The following is a 23191-nucleotide window of genomic DNA, read 5'->3' as shown; positions in this document are numbered from 1 at the left end:
TTCAAAGGGGAAAGTGGGGAGAGGGAGGAAATAACCATGGGATATTGTTTATAATCATGGAAGTTGTTAATAAATAAATAAATAAAAATAAAATAGCTGGGTATGGTGATGCACGCCTTCAATCCCAGCACTTGGGAGGCAGATGTAGGAGCATCACCATGAGTTCAAGGCCACCCTAAGACTACACAGTGCATTCCAGGTCATCCAGGTCTAGAGCAAGACCCTACCTCAAAAAAACAAATAAAATACAATTAATATTAAAAACATAAGAAGAAAATAACTCAATGATGTTTATTACACAAGCTGAAGGAAGACCCCTTCCATTTATTCAAATCAACCTTTAAACATATTTTTATTTATTTATTTGCAAGCAGCACAGCAGGGCTTCTTTCTTGCTGCTGCAAACAAACTGTAGATGTATGCATTACTTTGTGCATCTGGCTTTATGTGAGTACTAGGGAATCGAACCCAGGTCAACAGGCTTTGCTGAGCCATCTCTCCAGCTCCTAATCAACCTTTTTCAGAGTTACTTTCAATCTATAGAGAATAACTCAGTAATAAAATCTGTTAACTGATCACAAACATCTATTTATGTAATTTAAGAAATATTTTTATTTATTTATTTGAGAAGGAGAGAGAGAGAGCACACACACAAGAGGCAGATAGAGACAGAATGGGCATGCCAGGGCCTCCAGCCACTGCAAATGAACTCCAGATGCATGCACCATTTTGTGCATCTGGCTTACATGCGCTCTGAGGAAACAAACATGCGTCCTTTGGCTTTGCAGGCAAGTGCCATAACCTCTAAGCCATCTCTCCAGCCCTAGTTCTGTAATTTTTGAGGCAGGGTCTTGCTATGTTAAGTAGCTCATGCTGGCTTTGAATCCTGCTGACACTGTTGTCTGAATGCTAGGTTAACATGCATGTTAAAGTCTAACACAACACAATGAAATATCAAAGTGGGGCTGGGAAGATGGCTCAGCGGTGAAAGGCATTTGCTTGCAAAGCCTGCCAACCTGGGTTCAATTACCAAGTACATGGCACATATATCTTGAGTTTGCTTGCAGCAGCATGAGGACCTGGAACACCCATATTTATTCACATTCTTTCTCTAATAAATAAATTAAACAAAAAAAGTTCAAAGTACATTACAGGTTCTTCTGATGTGAAGCATTTGGTGAAAAATTTTAGTGACCTATATAAACACACAGCTATCCTTGCAAGCAATATAAATTGGATCTCTGAGGGAATTGTTAGACAGATATATTCATTTGGTTATATGATAGATAGGTAAATAGCACTATATCTAAAAATTGGGAATTGAGCCAGGCATAATGGCTCATGCCTTTAATCCTAGCATTCAGGAGGCAGAGGTAGGAAGATTAGTGTAAGTTCGAGGCCAGCCTGGGAGGTCTAGAACAGCCTGGGGCTAGAGTGATATCCTACCTCAAAAAAAAAACAAAAAACGATTGGGAATTTAAAAATTGTACCTAAAGATTAATAATATTTAAGAAAATAAAGCAGATGGAAGGTGAGTTTTTTTTTCTTTTTCTTTTTGTTTTTCAAGGTAGTCTCACTCTAGTCTAGGCTGACCTGGAATTCACTATGTAGTCTCAGGGTGGCCTTGAACTCATGGCGATCTTCCTACCTCTGCCTCCCTAGTGCTGGGATTAAAGGTGTGCACTACCACCTTGAAGGTGGTGTTTTAAGCATAATGACAAAAGAAAGAAGGAAGGGAAGGGAAGGGAAGGGAAGGGAAGGGAAGGGAAGGGAAGGGAAGGGAAGGGAAGGGAAGGGAAGGGAAGGGAAGGGAAGGGAAGGGAAGGGAAGGGAAGGGAAGGGAAGGGAAGGGAAGGGAAGGGAAGGGAAGGGAAGGGAAGGGAAGGGAAGGGAAGGGAAGGGAAGGGAAGGGAAGGGAAGGGAAGGGAAGGGAAGGGAAGGGAAGGGAAGGGAAGGGAAGGGAAGGGAAGGGAAGGGAAGGGAAGGGAAGGGAAGGGAAGGGAAGGGAAGGGAAGGGAAGGGAAGGGAAGGGAAGGGAAGGGAAGGGAAGGGAAGGGAAGGGAAGGGAAGGGAAGGGAAGGGAAGGGAAGGGAAGGGAAGGGAAGGGAAGGGAAGGGAAGGGAAGGGAAGGGAAGGGAAGGGAAGGGAAGGGAAGGGAAGGGAAGGGAAGGGAAGGGAAGGGAAGGGAAGGGAAGGGAAGGGAAGGGAAGGGAAGGGAAGGGAAGGGAAGGGAAGGGAAGGGAAGGGAAGGGAAGGGAAGGGAAGGGAAGGGAAGGGAAGGGAAGGGAAGGGAAGGGAAGGGAAGGGAAGGGAAGGGAAGGGAAGGGAAGGGAAGGGAAGGGAAGGGAAGGGAAGGGAAGGGAAGGGAAGGGAAGGGAAGGGAAGGGAAGGGAAGGGAAGGGAAGGGAAGGGAAGGGAAGGGAAGGGAAGGGAAGGGAAGGGAAGGGAAGGGAAGGGAAGGGAAGGGAAGGGAAGGGAAGGGAAGGGAAGGGAAGGGAAGGGAAGGGAAGGGAAGGGAAGGGAAGGGAAGGGAAGGGAAGGGAAGGGAAGGGAAGGGAAGGGAAGGGAAGGGAAGGGAAGGGATGGAGCTCAGTGGTAGAGTGCTTGCCTAGCATGCTAGTGGCCACAGAGTTAATCCCCATCACCACCAAATAAAGATGGTCCAAACACGAGGGAGATGTATAAAAGTTGGGCATGTCTTAATTCCTTCCAATGACAGTGTTTCTGTTCTGTTTCTAAAAATTCTGTACATAAATCTTCTACAACTCCTGTGACTCCACATTCTACATTTCTAGAAATAATCCAAGATTAAAAGAAGACAGGACATTTGATTCAAACATTTGGTCAAAGGGGCTCTGAACAGAACAAAATAAAACCTTAGTCCATATACAATCTAGCAATTCAGGATTGCATGGGGTTAGATATTTACTATATATTACCAAATATGGTTGGATTTTATCCATTTAGATCATTTCATGATCTACCTAGGTAACAGAAAAGTATACTCCACAGTACCATGTAGGCTACTAAATTTATTAATCCTGGGGGGGGGGGGATAAAGCAGAGTTTGAAGAGTGGGACACTGCTTCCGCACTAGACCCCTTAGGTTCAGAAGAGTCCACATTCTTCCCACTGTCCAATGTCAATGGTGGTGACCTCTTATGGGAGTGATCTCTAGCCCAAACTTCCATTTCTTTCCGTGTGATACACCCCACTAGTTCTCTTCTCACTACTAGGACAAAGACCTGTACCAATAGCAGTTGATGGGAGGAAACATTTTTATTTTGGCTTTCATCTTCAAGGGGAAGCTTCATGATGGCAGCAAAAGCATGCCATGAGCAGAGGCTGAGCATCACCTTTGCCAGAGCAGGCATAAAACAGCAACAAAGGAATAAGACAAGGCCTGGCAAGGGGCAGCTGGATGTAACACCCCTTAAAAACACCCCTGAGACCACACCTCCTCCAGCAAGCCTCCATTTCCCAAATTGCTAGCAGACATAAACCAAGAATTTAAAACACATGAGTGTATGGGGGTGCCGAATTCAAACCACCATACATGACAGCCAACACACCATTAGAAATCTAGACAAAGCAGGAAGTCTTCAAAATGTCAACTTGGACATAAAAGAAAATATACAAGAAACATACCTAGGATATCACTTTGAATATACACACATTGCACATTCTCAAGAAGAAAAATAAATGGGTAAAAACTGTAACTTTAGATTATCACTATAGTATCATAAGTGTTTGTGCTGTTCACTTAAGCTAGCCATAAAATTTTACTCAAAATCCCTGATGTAACGATAACAGTAAATGTTTAATTAACATAATTAATTTTATGATCATTAAGAACTTTCTAAGGGAAGTAGCTTGTTAGATTAAAAAAAGTATTTCCAATGTTCTGTATACTGCACTATTCAATACATGGACAAATGAGCAATAATTAAGTATTGATTACATAAGTATGCCCTGCATGAAAATGGCAGCCACCTTAATCTTTTAAAATTATGTATTTATTTAAAATCAGTAACAAGCAGTGTATTAGATACTTAAGCCAATAAGGAAGTACAGTGAGTGAGTCTCCTATAAACAACAACGCTGTAGACAGTTCCATGTTGCTGGGATCAACATCTATACCAGAGAGGAGGAAAGAAAGGGGTTTACTTCAAGCTTACAGACCCAGGGGAAGGCCCATCAATGGAGGATGAAGCTGGCTCCCGTTCATAAGTCCAAGCAGAGAGACACCACCAAGCAGCCAGCACCACGGGCAAGCACGGCCAGAGCCCCAAACCTCCCTGCACACCCTTGGGCCAGAATTCAGATCCGTCCCCAGTGACACGTCCTGCTGTAGCAGGGGTCTGTCTGCCAGGCGCTGAAGCTGAAAACTCGGCTTTAATAAAACACCTGAGTCTATGGGAGACATACATTCAAACTCCCATAAAGAATTGCTCAGTATGCTTCTCCTGGTTGCTAGTTTCACATGTACTCTTACTGAATTTCCACTTCTACCTCTACTTATGCGCCCACTACTCAACTCTGATTTCCTAATCTGTCAATCAGAGTTTCCAAACTAAGAAATAGAATGCATCAAATAAAGCCTGGGTTAGAAAAGAATATATAAAATAAATATACATATTGAAGATTGGATCTCACGTAACCCAGTATGACCTTGAACTTCAGATTTTCCAGCCCCTACAAGCTAAGTACTGTGATTCTACGTGTGCACCCCCTTCCAAGGAATTTAAGATTTTCACTTGGTAATTTACACCCTGCCTTTCCTTCCAGCTCACAAAAGAGTAGTATTTTTCTTATCCACAGATCTGAAACCTAAAATCATGTTAAATAAATATGAAGTAATATTCAATTTTATTTATAAAACTAAAATGCAACTTATAGATCCAATACAATAGTATCAACTCAGATCCTTGAAATTCCTTCAAAAGTAGGTGAAAAATGGTCCTTCAACAATGGAAGGGAATTTCATCAAATTGTTTAAAAATAACAGTGAAGTGCAGAACAGCACAGACGAGACTACTTTTGGCCTCTGGCTTCCTTCAATATAGAAGTATCACAAGGGGAAGAGTGAGTCAGTGGTGATATAAGAAAGAAGCCTCTACTTTAATAACTCATTTTTTCCAGGAAGCAAAGAAGTCTGCAAGATCTGCGAAAGTGATTTATCTCTAGGTGAATAAAATGAACAGCCATTGATCTTGTACCTAGGGAGTGATTCTTCTTCTAGCAGTTACAAATATATCTCTGTTAAAAATCACTAGAAGGGGTTGGGTGGTCTCATGTTGTGAATAATTTATTTGTAATTTATGATTTATTGTTTAGTTTCATTTGGGTAATTAACTTTCTCTTCATTCGGTCACTTTTTGCCTCTATAAAATGAGTCCAGCTAGATATGGGTTTATCATAGGCATGCCATCAAAGACTTGAGGGAATGAATTATATCAGAGGGGAGACCTCAATGAGAAAATGATATTTAAACTAAGACAAATGAAATCAATAAAAATTAGTTAAGGGAAGGGACAAAAAGGAGAACAAAATTATGTCAATGACTTTGGAGATAATCAAGTTTTAATTTATATTCAGGAAAAATCACAAATGTGCTCTAGCAAGTGGATTGTTTTGAAAATAAAATCAATTTTTCTTATATTTATAATTCTGGAATTCTGTAAAGAGTATAAAAGTGTAAAAGACAAAGGAAAAGTAGTTCACAGATTTTATTTTAATACATTTAGTTTCATCGCCTTTTAAGCCCTTAAAAAGACTTTTGAAAAGTGTATGTCATGGAATTATTTTTTCAAGAAGAGAGAACTGGTTTAAATAAGAGACAAAAGACATGAATAATTATAAATTATTCAATCATTAAGTATCACTTTTAGATTTACAAAAAGTTTCAGAAACAGTACAGAAAGTTCCAGTGTGGTCTTTACTCAACTTTGGTTAATGCTAACATATTATATAACCATAGTCAATTATTAAAACCTAGGAAACTGGCACTAAACCACAGACCTATTAAATCTCACTTGTTTTCCAATGCACCTTATTTGTGTCTCTGTATAGTTTCTGTGTAGAGATTTTTCCTTTGTGGAGACACACTCATTCATCTCTCCCCATTCTCCCTAAACTTTGACAATAACTGCATTATTTTGAAAGACTACATGTTTTTTTCTATTTAGAGACTATGAGGCTGGAGATATTGCTCAGTGGTAGAGAGCTTGCCTGGCATGTGTTAGAGAGACCTTGGGTTCAATCCCCAGTACTGGGGGAAAAAAATCATTTTGACAATACTACATAATTGGAATCAGGCAGCATATAACTTTTCAAGATTGGCTTTTTTTCTACTCAGTATTATGCCCTGGAGATTCAAGGAAACTGTTATCTGTATCAACCTTTATTCCTTTATGAAGCTCAGTAGTATTATATTATATACATATATCACGGTTTGTTTATTCACCTGTTGAAGTTTAGTTGGACTGTTTCCAGTTTAGGATGATTGAAAATAAAGCTGCTATAAATATTTGTATAACAGGTTTTTACATAAACATAAATTTCCCTTTCTGTGGTAAATACTCAGGAATGTAATTGCTGAGTCTTATGGAAAATGTGTAATTTCATAAAAACTGTTAAACTGTTTTCCAAAGTAGCTATATTATTTTACATTTCTACCATCAATTTATGAGATAGTTCATTCTATATTCTCCCTAGCACTTGCTGTTAGCAGTTAAAGTGTTTGTTTTCTGAGATACGGTCTGGCTCTATAGACAAGGCTGGCCTGGAGTTTACTATGTATCCCAGGCTGGCCTCAAATTTTTGGCAATCCTCCTGCCTCAGTCTTCCAAGTGCTGGGATTGCAGGTAAGAACCACCAGTTCTGCCTTTGGCAGTTTTTATTTTACACATTTTAAAACATATTCAACAGTATCTCACTGTAACTTTAATTTACACTTTGGCAGCTATATTGACGGTTAAAAATATTTTAAACGCCGTATTAGCCATCTTATACGTACATATTCTTTTATCACTGACCTTTTGTTTATTTGAGAGAGTGCAAGAAGTAGAGAGAAAATAGGCATTGAGAGCCTACTGCCACTGCAAATAAACACCAGGTGCATGCGCCTCTTTGTGCACCTGGCTTTACGTGGGTAGTGGAGAATTGAACTCTGACTGCCAGGTTTTGCAAGTAGGTACATTTAACAGCTGAGCTATCGCTCCAGCCCTCACTGAATGTTTAACAAGAAATTATCTAGAGCTGGATACAGTGGCTCACACCTCTAATCCCAGCACTCTGTACAACGATGAAGAATGCATATTTAACAGCGTCACTGGAAATAGGACGACTCGCCAAAGCTCAGCACAGCGGCTCCCGTCTCAGTCCTGGGTGGCGGAAGGCTGAGGGAGCCCAGGCCAGCCTGGGAATGAGATCCACATCAGCAGGAGCTAGAGCGAGGCCTGGCCTGGACAGGAGACAGCAGCACCCCCACGCCCCAACGAGGGACTGTACAACAAAAAGAAGCCAGGCGTGACAGCGCATGCCTTTAATTCCAGCACTTGGGAGGCAGAAGTAGGACAACTGCCATGAGTTTGAGACCACCCTGACATTATTCCAGGTCAGCCGGGGCTAAAGGCAGACAATGCATCAAAAAACAACAACAAAAACAAACAAACAAACAAACTAAAGGGTTAGAATTAGTAAGCTTGTGTAGGTCAGGGGTATAGGGCAGGGATGAATATATAAAAAGCTACTGAAACTAGCTATATGAATAAAACATGATGACAAGCATAAATATCAGTAGTTTAATGAGGTTGATGTAAAGTTATGAGTTAGATAATGTAGGAAAGGCACTTCAACATCAAAGAACATAAATGAGCCACTGTCAGCATCCCTCCCAAATTCTGTAGACCTACAGATCTTCCCTTACTCACTGGAAGTTTTAGAAGCCACTATGCCTGCCTGAATACCAGGTCAGAGCACAAACTTCTGAACAGTCATCAGTAACCAGTAAAAGGAAAGAAACCCACACCTTAGATGATCGAACCCCAAGAGCAATTCTGATCCTGACTTTCCCCTCAACATAAAGTTCAGCCTACTAAGACAGTTTGGTTAGTAAGATTTTATCAGCGGGGCGTGGTGACACGCACCTTTAGTCTCAGCACTTAGAAGGCAGAGGTAGAAGAATCACTGTGAGTTCAAGGCCAACCTAAGACTACAGAGTACATTCTAGGTCAGCCTGGGCTAGAGTGAGACTCTGTCTCAGAAAACAAAAACAAACAAACAAACAACAACAACAACAAAACCTAGACTTTATTAGCTTCTTTGCTATTCTTGTACCATTTCTTGTCATCCTGGAAGTGTTAGCTACATTGCTCTAATAGCCTTTATTTTAAAATCCTTGTGCAGCTTCTGTTGCTGACAAAACACTTAAGTTTAACCACGGGACAAAACAACACAATTTTCATCAAAAATACAAATATTTGGAAGAAAAAGGTAGTGGCAAAAAATGGTATGTATATTCCTGTGTTTTCTAATTATTCACTTTGATTGTTACTATTTCAAACCTCTCAACTATAAATTAATACCATCTTCCTCTATATCAAAACACAACTTCTGGGCTGGAGATATGGCTTAGTGGTTAAGGCACTTGAGTGCAAAGCCAAAGGACCCAGGTTCAATTGCCCAGTAGCCACATAAGCCAAATGCACAAAGTGGCACATGTGTCTGGAGTTCATTTGCAGTGGCTGGAGCCCTGGTGCACCGTTTGCTCTCTCTCCTTGCAAACCAAGTTATTCTCAGCTCTTGACTCATTACTCAATGTGGTACTTTCAGAATGCTCACACACCACTGCTACAGCAGTAGTGGTTTGGCTATGGGATGTTTCCCAAAGCATGTGTTGAAGGGGCTTGTGCCCTGCTGATGGCGCTCTTGACAGGTGGTGGAAGCTTTAGGAGGCGGGACGGGAATTAGTTGTAGGAAATAGGTCCCAGTGTATTAGGCCCCTTCCTGTCTCTTTCTTCTTCCTGGTTGCCATGTAATTAGTTTTTCTTTTGTTTGTTTGTTTACTTGTTGTTTGTTTCAAGGTAGGGTTTCACTCTAGCCCAGGCTGACCTGGAATTCACTATGTAGTCTCAGGGAGGCCTTGAACTCATGGCAATCCTCCTACTTCTGCCTCCCGAGTGCTGGGATTAAAGGTGTGTGCCACCATGCCTGACTGAAATAAGTAGTTTTGCTGTGCAATGTACTCCCAGACATGATGGTCTGCCTCACTGAAGGCCCAAAAAGTGATGGGACCAAATGTCTGCTCTGAAGCTCCTATGGTATTATGAGCCAAAAGAAATATTCCTCATAAGGTGATTATCTCAGATATATTGTCATGGCAACAGAAAGCTAGCTGATACAATGTAAAACTACTTTGGAAAAAAGTTTTTGGCAATTTTTAATGAAATCAATCATGTACTTACCAGTTGACCCAGAAATCTCACTCCCAGTGAAATCACAAAAACATACAAATGTTTACAGCAGTTTTATTCAGAACTTCCCCAAACTGGAAACAACCCAAATATTTCTCTAGTGGATACAATGTACAATATATCATGACCATGGAAAACTACTCAGCTATAAAATCAAACTAAAATTTATTGGCACTCAAAAAAAAAAAAAAAAAGGACCGATCTAAAACATGCTTACGTGGAAGTTAAATTCAAAGCCTGCGCATGGTGTAATTCCACATGAGTGTGTGTCAAGGAACTGCCACATTTTGGTATAGGCAATTATCAACGCAAGGCAAAAATGAAAGCATGAGTAAACGCTTTAATCATTTCCTGTGACAGTATTTAAAAAAAAAAAAAGTTTTCTGTGGAGAAAATTGCCAGCTAGTCCCCTATTCCATTTTTCCCCATCAAATGGCACACTGGTCAAGGATTAAGTGGACCAACCCAGGTGTGGGGTTGTATCGCTGCCAAGAGAACACCCAACAAAAGGCTCCTGCAGTGTTACAGACCCTAGGGTCTGGCAAAGGCCAGGGAATGATGAGTTATGAGCACAAAAACTAAGTCAAATGGAGAGGCGTGTCTCTAAGCGTCCCTCTCTTTTTCTCATGGATCAGTTCTGGAGGGAGGAACCCGAGGAAGGCATTGCAAAAGCCCCAGATGGAAGAGGTTTCAACTGAAGGTGCCTGGGCCGTGCGGGGGGTCATGGCAGGGCCCCCACAGCAGCTCCCTTGAGAGACTGTAGTGGTACACATCAACTCTGGTGTGGGGGAAATAGCCTTTCCCCTGAAGCCAGCCAGGTAATAGCTTTGTAGTACCTATGTTCAGGCCAGAAAAAAAATCACACAGGTTTTTGGCCAAGAGCATGAATCCCAACATGAAACAATGTAAAAGGCAAGGCTACACAAACAGAAATTATGAGGGGTAGTATTTCATTTCACCCACAAGCTAACAATCAAGGACTGTTGCTAATTCCTGAATGCATGCAAAAGACACAAGGAACCTGGGTCAAAGAAAAAAGTTGTAATTTACAGCAGAATACAAAAACTTCAGCATACTTGTACTGCCTATTCCCCATGTCCTGTGGGGTGACATGATATGGCTCGGATGAATGCTACGTAGGTGGTGGGTTTATATTGGCAGGTGAGGAGCCTGACCTTAGGGAATTCACTATTTTTTATAGCAGGCAGTAACTAAGCTTGATTTTTCTAGGGAGAGATGTCACTGCCTCATGTCTCAAGTTTACCAGCTGCTTCCATAACCCTGAGAAATGTCTCAGGAAAGAGAACAATTAGAACCTCACACTCCTAGCAACCCAAGCAAAGAGGACTGTCAACAAAAACAGGGGAGGCATTGCTAAGAGCTGAGCTGTGGGAGAAGATGAGTGTTAGGGAACACAGGGAAATATTTATAGTGCTGGAACTATTTTATGGCTTATTTCTAATAGTGGTTGCATGCATGTGTGCATCCTGTCATAACTTACAGAACTGTATGCCATAAAGATAGCTTTAAAGCATAAATTACAGCACAATTTTTAAAATAGACGAAAAGTTAAAAATATATACTTAGGAACCTGTGGCAAAATCCCTAGCATCTCTTCATACATCTACCTTCAGTTGCCAACTACCTTATGTTTGCAGCATTTGTTTAAAGTTGATTAACTTCGCCTTTAAATATACCTGGAGACCTAGTCAAACTTATTAAATGAGGACCCAAAATTTCTAAGTCGTTGGCTTTTACAAGAATTTCTGAGAAAGAAAATAGAGTACATTTATAAAAAGCAATAAATCAAAAATTATTATAATCAATTGTGGGATCTCAGCTCTCTAAATTAAGTTATCAAAAATACAATAACATTTGGCAAGTATCTCGTCACTGTCTTGACCACCAATATGGACTCATGAGTTGGATAAATCCTCACAATTATTAAAATGCTATTGTTCATGTTTCCTCTACTGACCAGTGATCTAAACCTTCATTTTAGTGAGAAGGTTTTTAATAGAGAGGAACATCTGTTTTATGTTACATGGGAGACAGAAAAACCCTTCCTTTCTGACTGGATTATTAATGCTCATGCCCTTCTACGGCATCATACTTTTCGTTCGTGTCCCCACACCAGCTCTCTAAAGTGCAGCAGACCCCCTGATGGAATACATTTTCCTGTTAACTGTACAACACTGTAGATACCATAATTTTAACGTGACATGGTGGTATTTCTTTTTTTAAAACCACAAATGTATTTCTTATTCTCAATCACAAATTTAAATTTCCTGTCTATTCCCAGATCACTATGCATTTTTTCTTTTAAAATAGCTGGAAAAAAAAAAAAACCCAGACGATTTCAGTTTTTGTCATCTCGTTTTTTAGAAACCTTTGTCCAACTAACTCAGAATGCAAAAGTGAAAAAGAAAACCTTCAAATTCAGTTCCTATTAAAACAAATTGAATTTAAGAAACACTGTGAACTACTTCTTCTTAAAAGGGACAGAAAGAAGACCATGGCGTACTCAACATTATTGCAAATGATAGGTTTGCACTAAATCAATGTCCAAGTATAAAATTATTCTAAGATGTCTGCCTTCATATTTATAAGCCATCAGAATTTCACACATGTTCTTCTTTTTGTTTGTTTGTTTGAGATTTACAGCAAAATCTAGTCTAGACCACCTTACATTTCACTGCTGAAGATGAAGAGAGAGCAATATTTCACGTGGAGTCACTCCCTCTCTCACCTCCCGTTTTCCTTGTACGGTACTTTATTCATTTTGACGAAACTGAAACAAAGCACATCACAACTGAGGACTCTTCACTAGTTCATTTCCCTTGCCTAACCCTAAGAAAACTGCATATGGTTAAACTACTGCTTTTTTATTTCCCACCAATGTACAAACCGTGGCTTTTTGTGTTGAAAACATACACATGAGTTATTATAATAGCCTCCAAGGAGACCAGATGGTTAATAAATTCTACAGAAGATCTGGAAGCTACTCATAAATTTACCTTTTCATAGTCTAGCTATCATAGTACAGTTTTCTTGGACTATATGATAGAAACATTATGAGTCTTTTTCTAAGTGCACATCCCTCTCGCCTGATGTTTATTGGCAACAGGGTTTAGGACAGCATCAGCTTGAGGGACTATGATATGAGTAATAAAATTATACAATAATTTGAAAAGGCATATCACTATTCAAGTCAAATTATAGAAATATGAACAAGTTAATGGTAGCAAATAATTTTGGCTAAAGAAATTTTAATATAAACAAAGAGTAATACAATAATGTCACTAACTTCTGTTATTTTGGAAAAAATAATTATTAATCATTCTGGTACTTTACTTGCAACAAAATACCCTGCATAACCATTATTACTTACATTTATCATAAATCACTCAATTTAAGAATATCATGTTTGTGAAAAATAAGAGAAAAAGAGATTGTGAAAACTAGTAGAAATACGCCAAACTTTCCAAACATATTATGGCATGTACAATTAAATTTTAGGCATTTTCTTACATGTGAAAAAGCTAAATCACCACAAAAGAATAGCTGCAATACTGGTATAAAATATCAGTTGTGCAACTTCTGGTCTAAATTATCCTTATAGCTCAAAATAATTAGTTTAAAAATAAAAAAGAAGAGAGAAAAGCAAAGAAATAATAAATAAAATTAGGATTGAGAGATCAAAGAAAATGCATACATGAATAAAAAGTGTCTTAAAAGTATTTTATCTAGTTGTTATTGTAGATGAAGGTAATACTTTTCTATATGCACTAAAGTGCTTCAATTTGGGGTTTCATAACAGAATCAAAAAAGATAGTGTTAATTTTATCTTGCTAATTTTTACCTAGCTTCTCCAAGTTGATTCATGTCAGTAGAGTTTTAACAGCAGTAATGGAAATGCTTGTCTTATTCTTTTTTTTTTTTGGTTTTTCAAGGTAGGGTCTCACTCTGGCCCAGACTGACCTGCAATACACTATGGAGTCTCAGGGTGGCCTTGAATTCAGGGCAATCCTCCTACCTCTGCCTCCTGAGTGCAGGGATTAAAGGCATGCACCACCACGCCCAGCTTGTCTTATTCTTTTGTGGGGGGGGGGGGGATGGGGAGGTTGAGGTAGGGTCTCTCTCTAGCCCAGGCTGACCTGGAATTCACTATTTAGTTTCAAACTGGCCTTGAAATCATGGTGCTCCTCCTACCTCTGCCCCCCACCCAACTTATCCTTTTTCTTTTTTGATTCTTAACTTTAATTAAAATATTTCATTACAAGCCAAGCATGGTAGCACATGTCTTTAATACCACCACTAGAGAGGCAAAGGTAGGAGGAGAGCTACGAGTTTAAGGCCAGCCTGGGACTACAGAGTGACTTTCAGGTAGGCCTGGGCTAGAGTGAGACCCTGCCTTGAAAAAACAAGCCGAAGTAATTTCATTACAGTATCTGTAATGTACGAGGCTGACACTGGTGTTAAAAATACAGATTATAGATTCTACTATGTAAAGAAAGCATGCATAGTTATTTTCTTGCCCTTTTTTGTGAAACAAGATCTCATATACCTCAGGCTAACCTCAAAACTGCTATGTAGCTGAGGATGATCTAGAACTTTTATTGAAAAATAATTAAATCAATGTATTTATTTACATGCAGAAATATACACACACGGGCGCTCACGCGCGCGCGCGCGTGCACACACACACACACACACACACACACACACACACACACACACACACGGTGGGGGGAGGGAGTATGAGCACGCCAAGGCCTATCGCCATTGCAAATGAACTTCAAGCACATGCATCACTTTGTGCATCTGGCCCTATGTGGGATGCTGCTAGAGAATCAAAACTAGGCTGACCTTGAACTTCTGATCTCCCTGCCTGTACAACCTCAGTACCCCTATGACAAGAATGGTTCTTGTTATAATCTTAAGAAGTACCATATTGTCTTTTATCTTACTGATATGTGACCGAAGAAGAGACTTGTATTACTTTTCTTTCAGTACCTAGTTTCTTTTTCTTTTTTCTTTATTTGTAAGTGAAGAGAGACAAGAGACAAAGTGAGGGATGGGGTGCCATGGCCTCTCGTCACTGCAAACAAACTCTAGATATATGTGCTTTACATGGGTACTGGGGGAATCAAACCCAGGTCGTCAGGCTTTGCAAGCAAGTGCCTTTAACAGCTGAGCCATCTCTCCAGCCCCCTGGAAATGTCTGTGAAGTTTTTATTTTTATTTTTATTTATTTATTTGAGAGAGACAGCAGAGAGAGAGAGAGAAAATGGACGCGCCAGGGCCTCCAGCCACTGCAAACGAACTCCAGACGCATGCGCCCCCTTGTGCATCTGGCTGACATGGATCCTGGAGAATCGAGGCTCCAACCATGGTCCTTACCCTTCACAGGCAAGTGCTTAACCACTAAGCCATTTCTCCAGTCCTTCTGTGAAGTTTTCTTTACAAAACAGGACAGCTGACAATTGTACCATGTAACTTAATTGGCAAAGACAATTAAATTGCCCAACTAATTAACAAGTAAGACTTCAGTCAGAAAAAAAAGTTTAATTTGATGTTCAAATAAATAAAGAGGTTCTGAAATGGAATAAAAAGAAATAGAATCATAGCAACATCATATTCCCTTGATGACGATCAGAGTCTGCCTCGTACAGCACTTCTTACAGAAGCTCTTTTCTTTGTTCTCAGTCAGCGGAGATGCAAAATGGCATTATCCATGTTTGATGTAGCACACTGGGACACTAAGCCACATCAAGGCCCACAAAGTGTAAAGGTGTGCCTTTCTTTTATGAAGTAGATAATGGTGAGGCACCTGTGTAGATGTACACCAGACAACCTTTGAGTACTATCATAATCGCAGAGACAGAACTAAAAACTTGTTTGTACTAAGTGGCACAACAATCTCTCAATATATTATAAAAAGAAAGAAAAGGGATAAAAGAAGAGATTATAACTCTTATCTCTCTCTATTACTGTTTTCCAAGGTAGGGTCTTACTCTAGCCAAGGCTGACCTGGAATTCACTATGTAGTCTCAGGGTGGCCTCGAACTCACATCGATCCTCCTAACTCTGCCTTCCAAGTGCTGGGATTAAAGGAAGAGATTTTCTTTACATCAAATAATCTGGCTCAGAGGTTAAGATGCCTATGTAAAAAGCGTAGTGACCTGGCTTGTATTAATTCCCTAGTACCCACATAAAGCCAGATGCACAAAGTGGCACATGCACCTGGAGTTCATTTGCAGGGACTGGAGGCCCTGGTGTACCCGTTCTGTCTGTTTGTATCTCTTCTATCTCCCTCTGTTTGCAAATAAATAAATTAAATAAATAAAAAGATCTTTAAAAATAGAATTCTAGCTAGGTGTACTGGTGCATATCTTTAATCCTAGCACTTGGAAAAACCAAAAAATAAAATAAAATAAAACACCACTGGAGCTGGAGATATGGCTCGGTGTTTAAAGGGATTTACATGTTGAACAGCATGCTGGCCCAGATTCAATTCCCCAGTACCTATATAAAGTAGATACACAAGCCGGGCATGGTGGTGCTTAAATGCCAGCACTGGGGAGGCAGAGGTAAGAGGATTGTCATATGTTCAAGGCCACCCAGAAGTACATAGTGAGTTCCAGGTCAGCCTGAGACTCTACCGCAAAAAACAAAACAAAAAACCACCCACCCATCTACACGCACACACCAAAAAAATAGAATTATAAAAGATGGACTGCTGTCACACACCTTTAACCTGAGCACCCCAGAGACTGAGGCATGAAGATCACTGTGAGGTTGAGGCCAGCCTGGCAGTACAGAGTGAGTTCCGGGTCAGCTTCTGGAATCAAACAAAAATTGAATGTGATGAAGGCTGAAGAGATGGCTTAGCAATTAAGGCAGTTGCCTGCAAAAGTGAAGGACCCAGGTTCAACTCCCCAGGACCCACATAACCCAGATGCACAAGGTGGCACATGCGTCTGGAGTTAATTTATGGAGGCTGGAAGTCTTGGTGTGCCCATTCTCGCTCTCTCGCTCTCTCAAATAAACAAATAAATAAAATTTTAAAACAAGAATCTGAGCATGTACACCTTTAGTTTCAGCACTCAGGAAGCTGAAGTGGGAGGACTTCCCTGAGTTAAAGGCTAGCCTGAACTACAGAGTTAGTTCCAGGCCAGCCTGGGATAGAGTGAGAAGACCTTGCCTTGAAAACCACCAGGTGAGTAGGAGGGAAAGGATGCTACAAACAACAAAAATATATATATATCATGTAGGACAACCAAACACTTGTTTTGCTTTTTTAAGCTACTAAAATTTCACAATCTAATTGAACAAGGAGACAGATCACTGAAGAAAGGAGGGGTTAATTGATACTAAAAATTGTAAAACAACAAGGAGAGCTAACAATTTGGGGATCCATGCTATGTAAATATATTCATCACTCTTTCTTCCTGACAGAACGGTCTGACAAGACTCTGGCTGCGTCACCACCTGCCACATCCTGCTCTGATATTTATAAATACAGTTGTGCTATTGACATTTCTACAAGTGCACCAGGTGTAAGGCATTAGAAGAGAGAACCCTCTTTGATCACTCCAATGTCATTTCTTCTTTAAAAATCTAAGCAGTCTAGACTGTTCCCAGATTCCCAGAGGTATGTCTCATAAAAAGCTTCTTAACCTCTAACTAGCGTTTTTAAGGAGAAATAGGTCAGAAAAGAGATAATCAGAAATATCACTTTAACTTGCATACTGCCATGAAGGCACTGCTATTTTTCATAAGTAAAGACAAAACAGAAAAGGGTAAAATTTTACAAGTTAAATACAAATATGGAAGTTGATCTGAGAGATAATAAATTGGAAGATTGAACAGTTAGTAATTAGAAAACAAAGTCAAGAAATATAAGAAAGATACAAAGATCTGGTATTTCAAGAAGAGACCAAGCTAAATGTTTAATGCTTATGTGAAGAAAACACAAGTCCATTGCTGGCTATTTGTAAAGAATGTGGTTAAAGGGTGGAGGAGAGACGGCTCAGCTGTTAAGGTGCTTGTCTATGAAGCCTAAGGACCAGGTTTGATTCCCCAGTACCCACATAAGCCAGATGCACAAAGCAGCACATGTTTCTGATGTTCATTTGCAGTGGCTAGAGGCCTTGGTGTGCCAACTCTCTCTCTCACACACACAAATAAATAAAATATTTTAAAAGTTTTTTTAAAAAAACAATGTGATTAACAAGAAGAATCTGAGCTGCAGAGATGGCTTAGCAGTTGAGGCGCTTACCTGTAAAGCCTAGTGACCCGAGCTGGATTCTCCAGTACCCACGTAAAGCCAGATGAACAAAGTAGCACTTGCGTATACCGTTTGTTGGCAGCAGCTCAAGGCCCTGGCCTGTCTATTCTTTTTGTCTTTCTTCTCTCTATCTCTCTCTGCTTGCAAATAAATAAATAGATATGTATATATAAATTGTTTTTAAAAAAAGGAGAATCTGTAATTAGGAACATAGTACTCGTTTCTATAATTTAAAGAAAAATATTGGAGAGCTAAGCACATTTAGTAGATTTCCATTACAGCAAAGGTAGAAATATTATTTTACCCAAGACCATTGCTTACTCGAGAAAGGAAAGTTGTTTTGTATGTATGCGTATGTATGTGTGTATGTGTGTATGTGTGTGCATGTGTACATGTGTATGTATGTATGTATGTATATATATATGTATGTATATATATATGTATGTATATATATAATTTTTTTTGTTTTTCGAGGTAAGGTCTCACTCTGGCCCAGGCTAACCTGGAATTCACTATGTAGTTTCAGGGTGGCCTCAAACTCAAGATGATCCTCCTACCTCTGCCTCCCAAGTGCTGGGATTAAAGGTGTTATTTTATTCTTTTTTTTAAAAATTTGTTGTTCATTTTTATTTATTTATTTGAGTGTGACAGAGAGAGAAGGAGACACACACACACAGAGAGAGAGAGAGAGAGAGAGAGAGAGAGAGAGAGAGAGAGAGAGCGTGTGCGCGCACATGCCAGGGCTTCCAGCCACTGCTAACAAACTCCAGACACGTGCGCCCCCTTGTGCATCTGGCTAATGTGGGTCCTGGAGAATCGAGCCTCGAACCGGGGTCCTTAGGCTTCACAGGCAAGTGCTTAACCACTAAGCCATCTCTCCACACCTATTTTATTCTTTAAAATTTTTTTTTTAAATTTATTTATTGGCAAGTAGAGAGAGATAGCAGAGAGACAGACAGAGAGAATGGGTGCATTAGGGCCTCTAGCACCCACAAGCAAACTCCAGATGTACGTGCCACTTTGTGTATCTGACTTTCTGTGGGTACTGGGGAACTGAACTCAGGTCATTAGGCTGTGCAGGCAAGTGCTTTAACCACTGAGCCATCTCTCCAGCTTGTCAACTTTTTTATATTTAGAAAGATGGCAGTTACTAAGGCAATGTGAAAATGTTTGTTATTTAGTACTGAATACTCATGAAAATCAATATGGCTTCAACACTGAAAGAATTAAAAAGAAACAATTAATCTCAAAGATTACATACATTTAATAGAAGTATACAATGGTTACATATAGATATACAGATATTACAGCTAGCAAAAATATGGCAATAAAAATATCTATTCAAATAACCAACATATACACAAATGACAGTGAAAATGAAAAAAAAAAGGATACCAACTTACAGGAAGCTTAAAACAATTTATGAACCATAATATTATATATATATCAGGTGATAACATAAATCCCTAAAAAACTATTAGGACCTGAGCAGCAGGGAAACTACTGTCCCCACAACGCACAGAGAGACAGCCCTGTGCAGGTGTGGTAGCTCACATTTGCCATCCCAGCTCTCGGGAGCCAGAGGCAGAAAGATGAGTGCAATTTCAAAGCCAGCCTGGTTATTTTGAAAAGAAAAAAAAGGTGGAGGAGGGCAAAGGGCTGGAAGGTAGCATGGTTGTAGAACACTTGCAAAGCCTTATGCCCTGGCTCTGATCCCCAGTACCATACAGTGAAATAAGGCATATGGGATGATGCCCCAGCAGCTAAAGCCTGCTGACTCCATTCAAGTGTGACCCTCCCGGCACGGTGGCACAGGCTTCTGTGATCCCAATGGCCCTACAATTATGGGAGGCAGAGCCAAGGGAGAAGGTGAAGCTTGAAGCTAGCTAGACTGTGTGCCTCTGCACCAACAGACCCTGTTTCAAAGAAGGCGGAGACAACTCACGGTTGTCCTCTGATCTCCACAGACCTGCCATGGCCTGCATGTGTCCCCCCATAAACAGACACACAAATAAAAAAGGCAAAGTAAACAGATCATCGGGAGTCATAAAGGCCAGAAGGTAACAGGTTGGCACACTTGTACTGAAAGGATTCACTATGAATATACATCCAGTAAAATTGCAGAGGAAATCCACATCCTCTTGTTTTCTGTGTACGAGTAGGAACATGTGGTATTTATCCTATGTCTAGTTTGCATCACTTAACAAAATGGATGTCTAGTCCATCCACGTTGCTGTAAAATGACGGGATTTCACTTCTTTTTAGAACTGAATAGTATTCCATCATGTAAGTACAGCACATGATCTTTAGCCATTTAACAACGAAAGATATTTGGGTTGATTCCATATTCTGGCTATCATGAATGGTGCTACAATAAACATAGGAGTGCAAAAATCATGTTGATATAATTTCATCTCATTGTAACTCTTTTTATATCCCTAAATGACATAAAAGGTAAATGCTTAAGACAATCACTGCAAATCTCTGTTAACAGGCACACTATATACACAGCTGTGATCAGTAAAATAACTAGGCAAGACAGGACAGAAGGGAAATGTAATGGAGCAGTGTCCGTATGATGCTGAAGCTAAGCTGTTAATACGCCCAGGTTGTGTGGTGGTTTGAATCCGATGGTCCCTGTAAACATGTGTGTTTTAAGTGCTTGCTCCCCAGCTGGTAGCAACTGGAGGAGTTAGGTGGCTAGGAACAGGTCAGAGTTCACCTCACTTTCTTGTTGCAGCCCTCCACCTGCTGTGGCAAGAAGTAATGTCCAACCTCTGCTCTACCGCCAAGAAGCTTCCCACAAGATTATAAGTCAAAGTACACTCTTTCCTCCCATCAGCTGCTTTTGGAGGGGGTTTTGTCCCAGCAACATGAAGGGAGATGGAATATGTTATTATACACTTGGGATGTTACATTCTAATAAAAGAGGCATGGAAGGAAAAGAAAAAGGGAATTAAAGTAACATTCTACCAAAACTCAATTATATACAATGAACGATTGTATGAATGTTGTTACTTCTAGATTAAAAATTAAGTGCTTGTTACAGGCTAAATTATGGCATACTCTCCATGCTTTTCAATTTACATATATTAAATGTAGGGATCCTACTTGAACTAAGTGCAGCCATCTTGAGTAGTAATCACCATGCCACCTGTGAGTAAACCCAGACTGTCTTCCAGGCACACTATAAATAAACAAACCCATCAGCCTGGCATGCATAGCTTTATGACTGGATCTTGGTGCCATCAGAGCCAGGAATGTGTCTGACATCTTTTGATATTAGCTTGAGAGAAAGCAGATATTTCCCACTCAGATGAAGTCATTTTGTCTTGACTGCTATATAAGCCACCTTCCTCTGACCCATGTCATGGGGAACATACTGGTCTCGCTGACTTCATAACTCCCTCAATAAACTACACTCTGCACATTCCTGAAGCTTTCTGTCTCTTTCTTTATTCTCACATTTATTTGTGGCTGGCTTTCATATACTGAGGCCAAAAACAATGCTGAAGCCCTCATCTCAAACAACAACAGAACTGAAGGTAGAGATAGGTGTTGAGTAGGGTAGTTAAGTTAATGAGGCCATTATGGTGGGCTCTAATCCTATTTGACATTAGTACACACACACAGAGACACGGTGCACACACATACCCATAGGAGCAGGCAGCAAGAGAGTGGCCATCTATAAGAGGAGAGGCCGCTAAGACACCAATGCTGCTGACACTTTGATCCTGGACTTCTAATGTTCAGATTGTGATGAAATAAATCTGGCTTCTCTTTAAAATCCTTATTGTTATGACAGCCCTAGCAAAATAGTACAGACTTTATTTATAATTATATTATTCTGTATTATATACTTTGGTAACATAAATTATATTATTTAGACAAAAGAACTGGACTAGTTAATAGTGGCAATAATAATGGGACAAATTAAACAAACATGTGTGAGAAAATAAAAACAATGTTTACCATGCTTTTTTTGTTAAAATAAATACAGCAATTTATTTTAACATTACTTAACTCTATTTGATAATTAAATTTTATAGACCATATTAAATATTCTTAAAATCAATAAATTTAAAATGTTTAAAGGTTATAACAAATGAGTAAAGAGATTTTACCAGTATTTAATTTAAAATAACAATGAAATGTTTCTTTTTGATCCTCTGAAATAACATTTTTACCACTGTACTTCCTTTTCAAGAATACTTCTAGGCATCGACTAGAGCCATTTAAGTCATCTTTCTTAAAGAACAGAAAATGTGACAAAAATGAATCCAACTACAGACACATGCGCCCCTTTGCGCATCTGTCTTATGTGGGTCCTGGAGAACTGAGCCCAGACCCTTTAGCTTTGCAGGCAACCACCTTAACCACTAAGCCACCTCTCCGGCCCTCAGCCACCAACTTTTGCTAATATTTTACTACAGGTACTTTAAAAAATTCTTTTTTTAAAAAAAATCTTATTTTATTTATTTGAGAGGGATAGAAAGAGACAGAGAGAAAAGAGAGAATGGGCGCACCAGGGCCTTCAGCCACTGCAAATGAAAACCAGACACATGTGCCACCTTGTGCGTCTGGCTTACATGGGTCTTGGGGTATGGAACCTGAATCCTTTGGCTTCACAGGCAAATGTCTTAACCACTAAGCCATCTCTCCAACCCTTATAATGGATCACTACAAATTTGAAGCCACCTTGCTCTACACAGCCAGTTGAAATCCAGGGGGCTAGATAGACAGAGCAAGACCCTATCTCTAAAAACAAACACGGTAGAAGACATTATAAACAATGGTAATTACAAATAACAAACAAGGAGTGTGTAGAGTTGAAGCAATGAAAATTAAGGATAAGCATAAAGAATGAAGAATTCTATAAATAATACTTAAAATAATGGAAAATAATTTTAAATGATACAATAACTAAGAAGTACCAATGAATAAGCATATTAAAAGATATCCACCCTTATCAGTGAAAGACCATTTAAAATAATGTTTACTGATACACTATTAAATTCTCAATTTAAAATGAATAAAATTATTCTACTGTAATGTCAAATGGAACAATTATGTAAAATAACCAGGAGTTTAGAATCATTTTGAAGTATTTCTTTTTAATTTTTAAAATAAAGTAACCAACCTGAGCCACTTTAATTGAATTCTGGGTAGAGCCACCAGCATGATATTCAACATTGAATTTGTTTACAAGTTCATCAAACCTGTAAAGAAACCATAGTAGAAGAGAGTTAGCATACGTCAGCTGCCACAGTGCAAGTAATTCAACCTAGAAGTGCATTAAAATATAATTTAAGTTTTTTTGTTTCGTTTTGAGGTAGGGTCTCACTCTAACCCGGGTTGACCTGAAATTCACTATGGAGTCTCAGGCTGGCCTCAAACTCACAGCGATCCTCCTACCTCAGCC

The 23191-nt window shown here is 39.6% G+C and overlaps 1 protein-coding gene across 2 annotated transcripts in view; it reads right to left on the bottom strand.

Moving 5' to 3' along the window:
* Window positions 1-23191, bottom strand: part of Adk (adenosine kinase) — a 486906-nt gene that overhangs the window by 301871 nt on the left and 161844 nt on the right. For both annotated transcript variants that reach the window (XM_004657950.3, XM_045137840.1), the window contains exon 4: window positions 22910-22988. In XM_004657950.3, coding sequence (XP_004658007.1) covers window positions 22910-22988 — 79 coding nt within the window. The remainder of the gene's footprint in view (window positions 1-22909; window positions 22989-23191) is intronic.

This window comes from Jaculus jaculus, chromosome 18 (genome assembly GCF_020740685.1).
Source record: "Jaculus jaculus isolate mJacJac1 chromosome 18, mJacJac1.mat.Y.cur, whole genome shotgun sequence".
NCBI lineage: Eukaryota > Metazoa > Chordata > Mammalia > Rodentia > Dipodidae > Jaculus > Jaculus jaculus.
The sequence above is the reverse complement of the archived record's forward strand: the minus strand, read 5'-3'. Positions and strand labels throughout refer to the sequence as shown.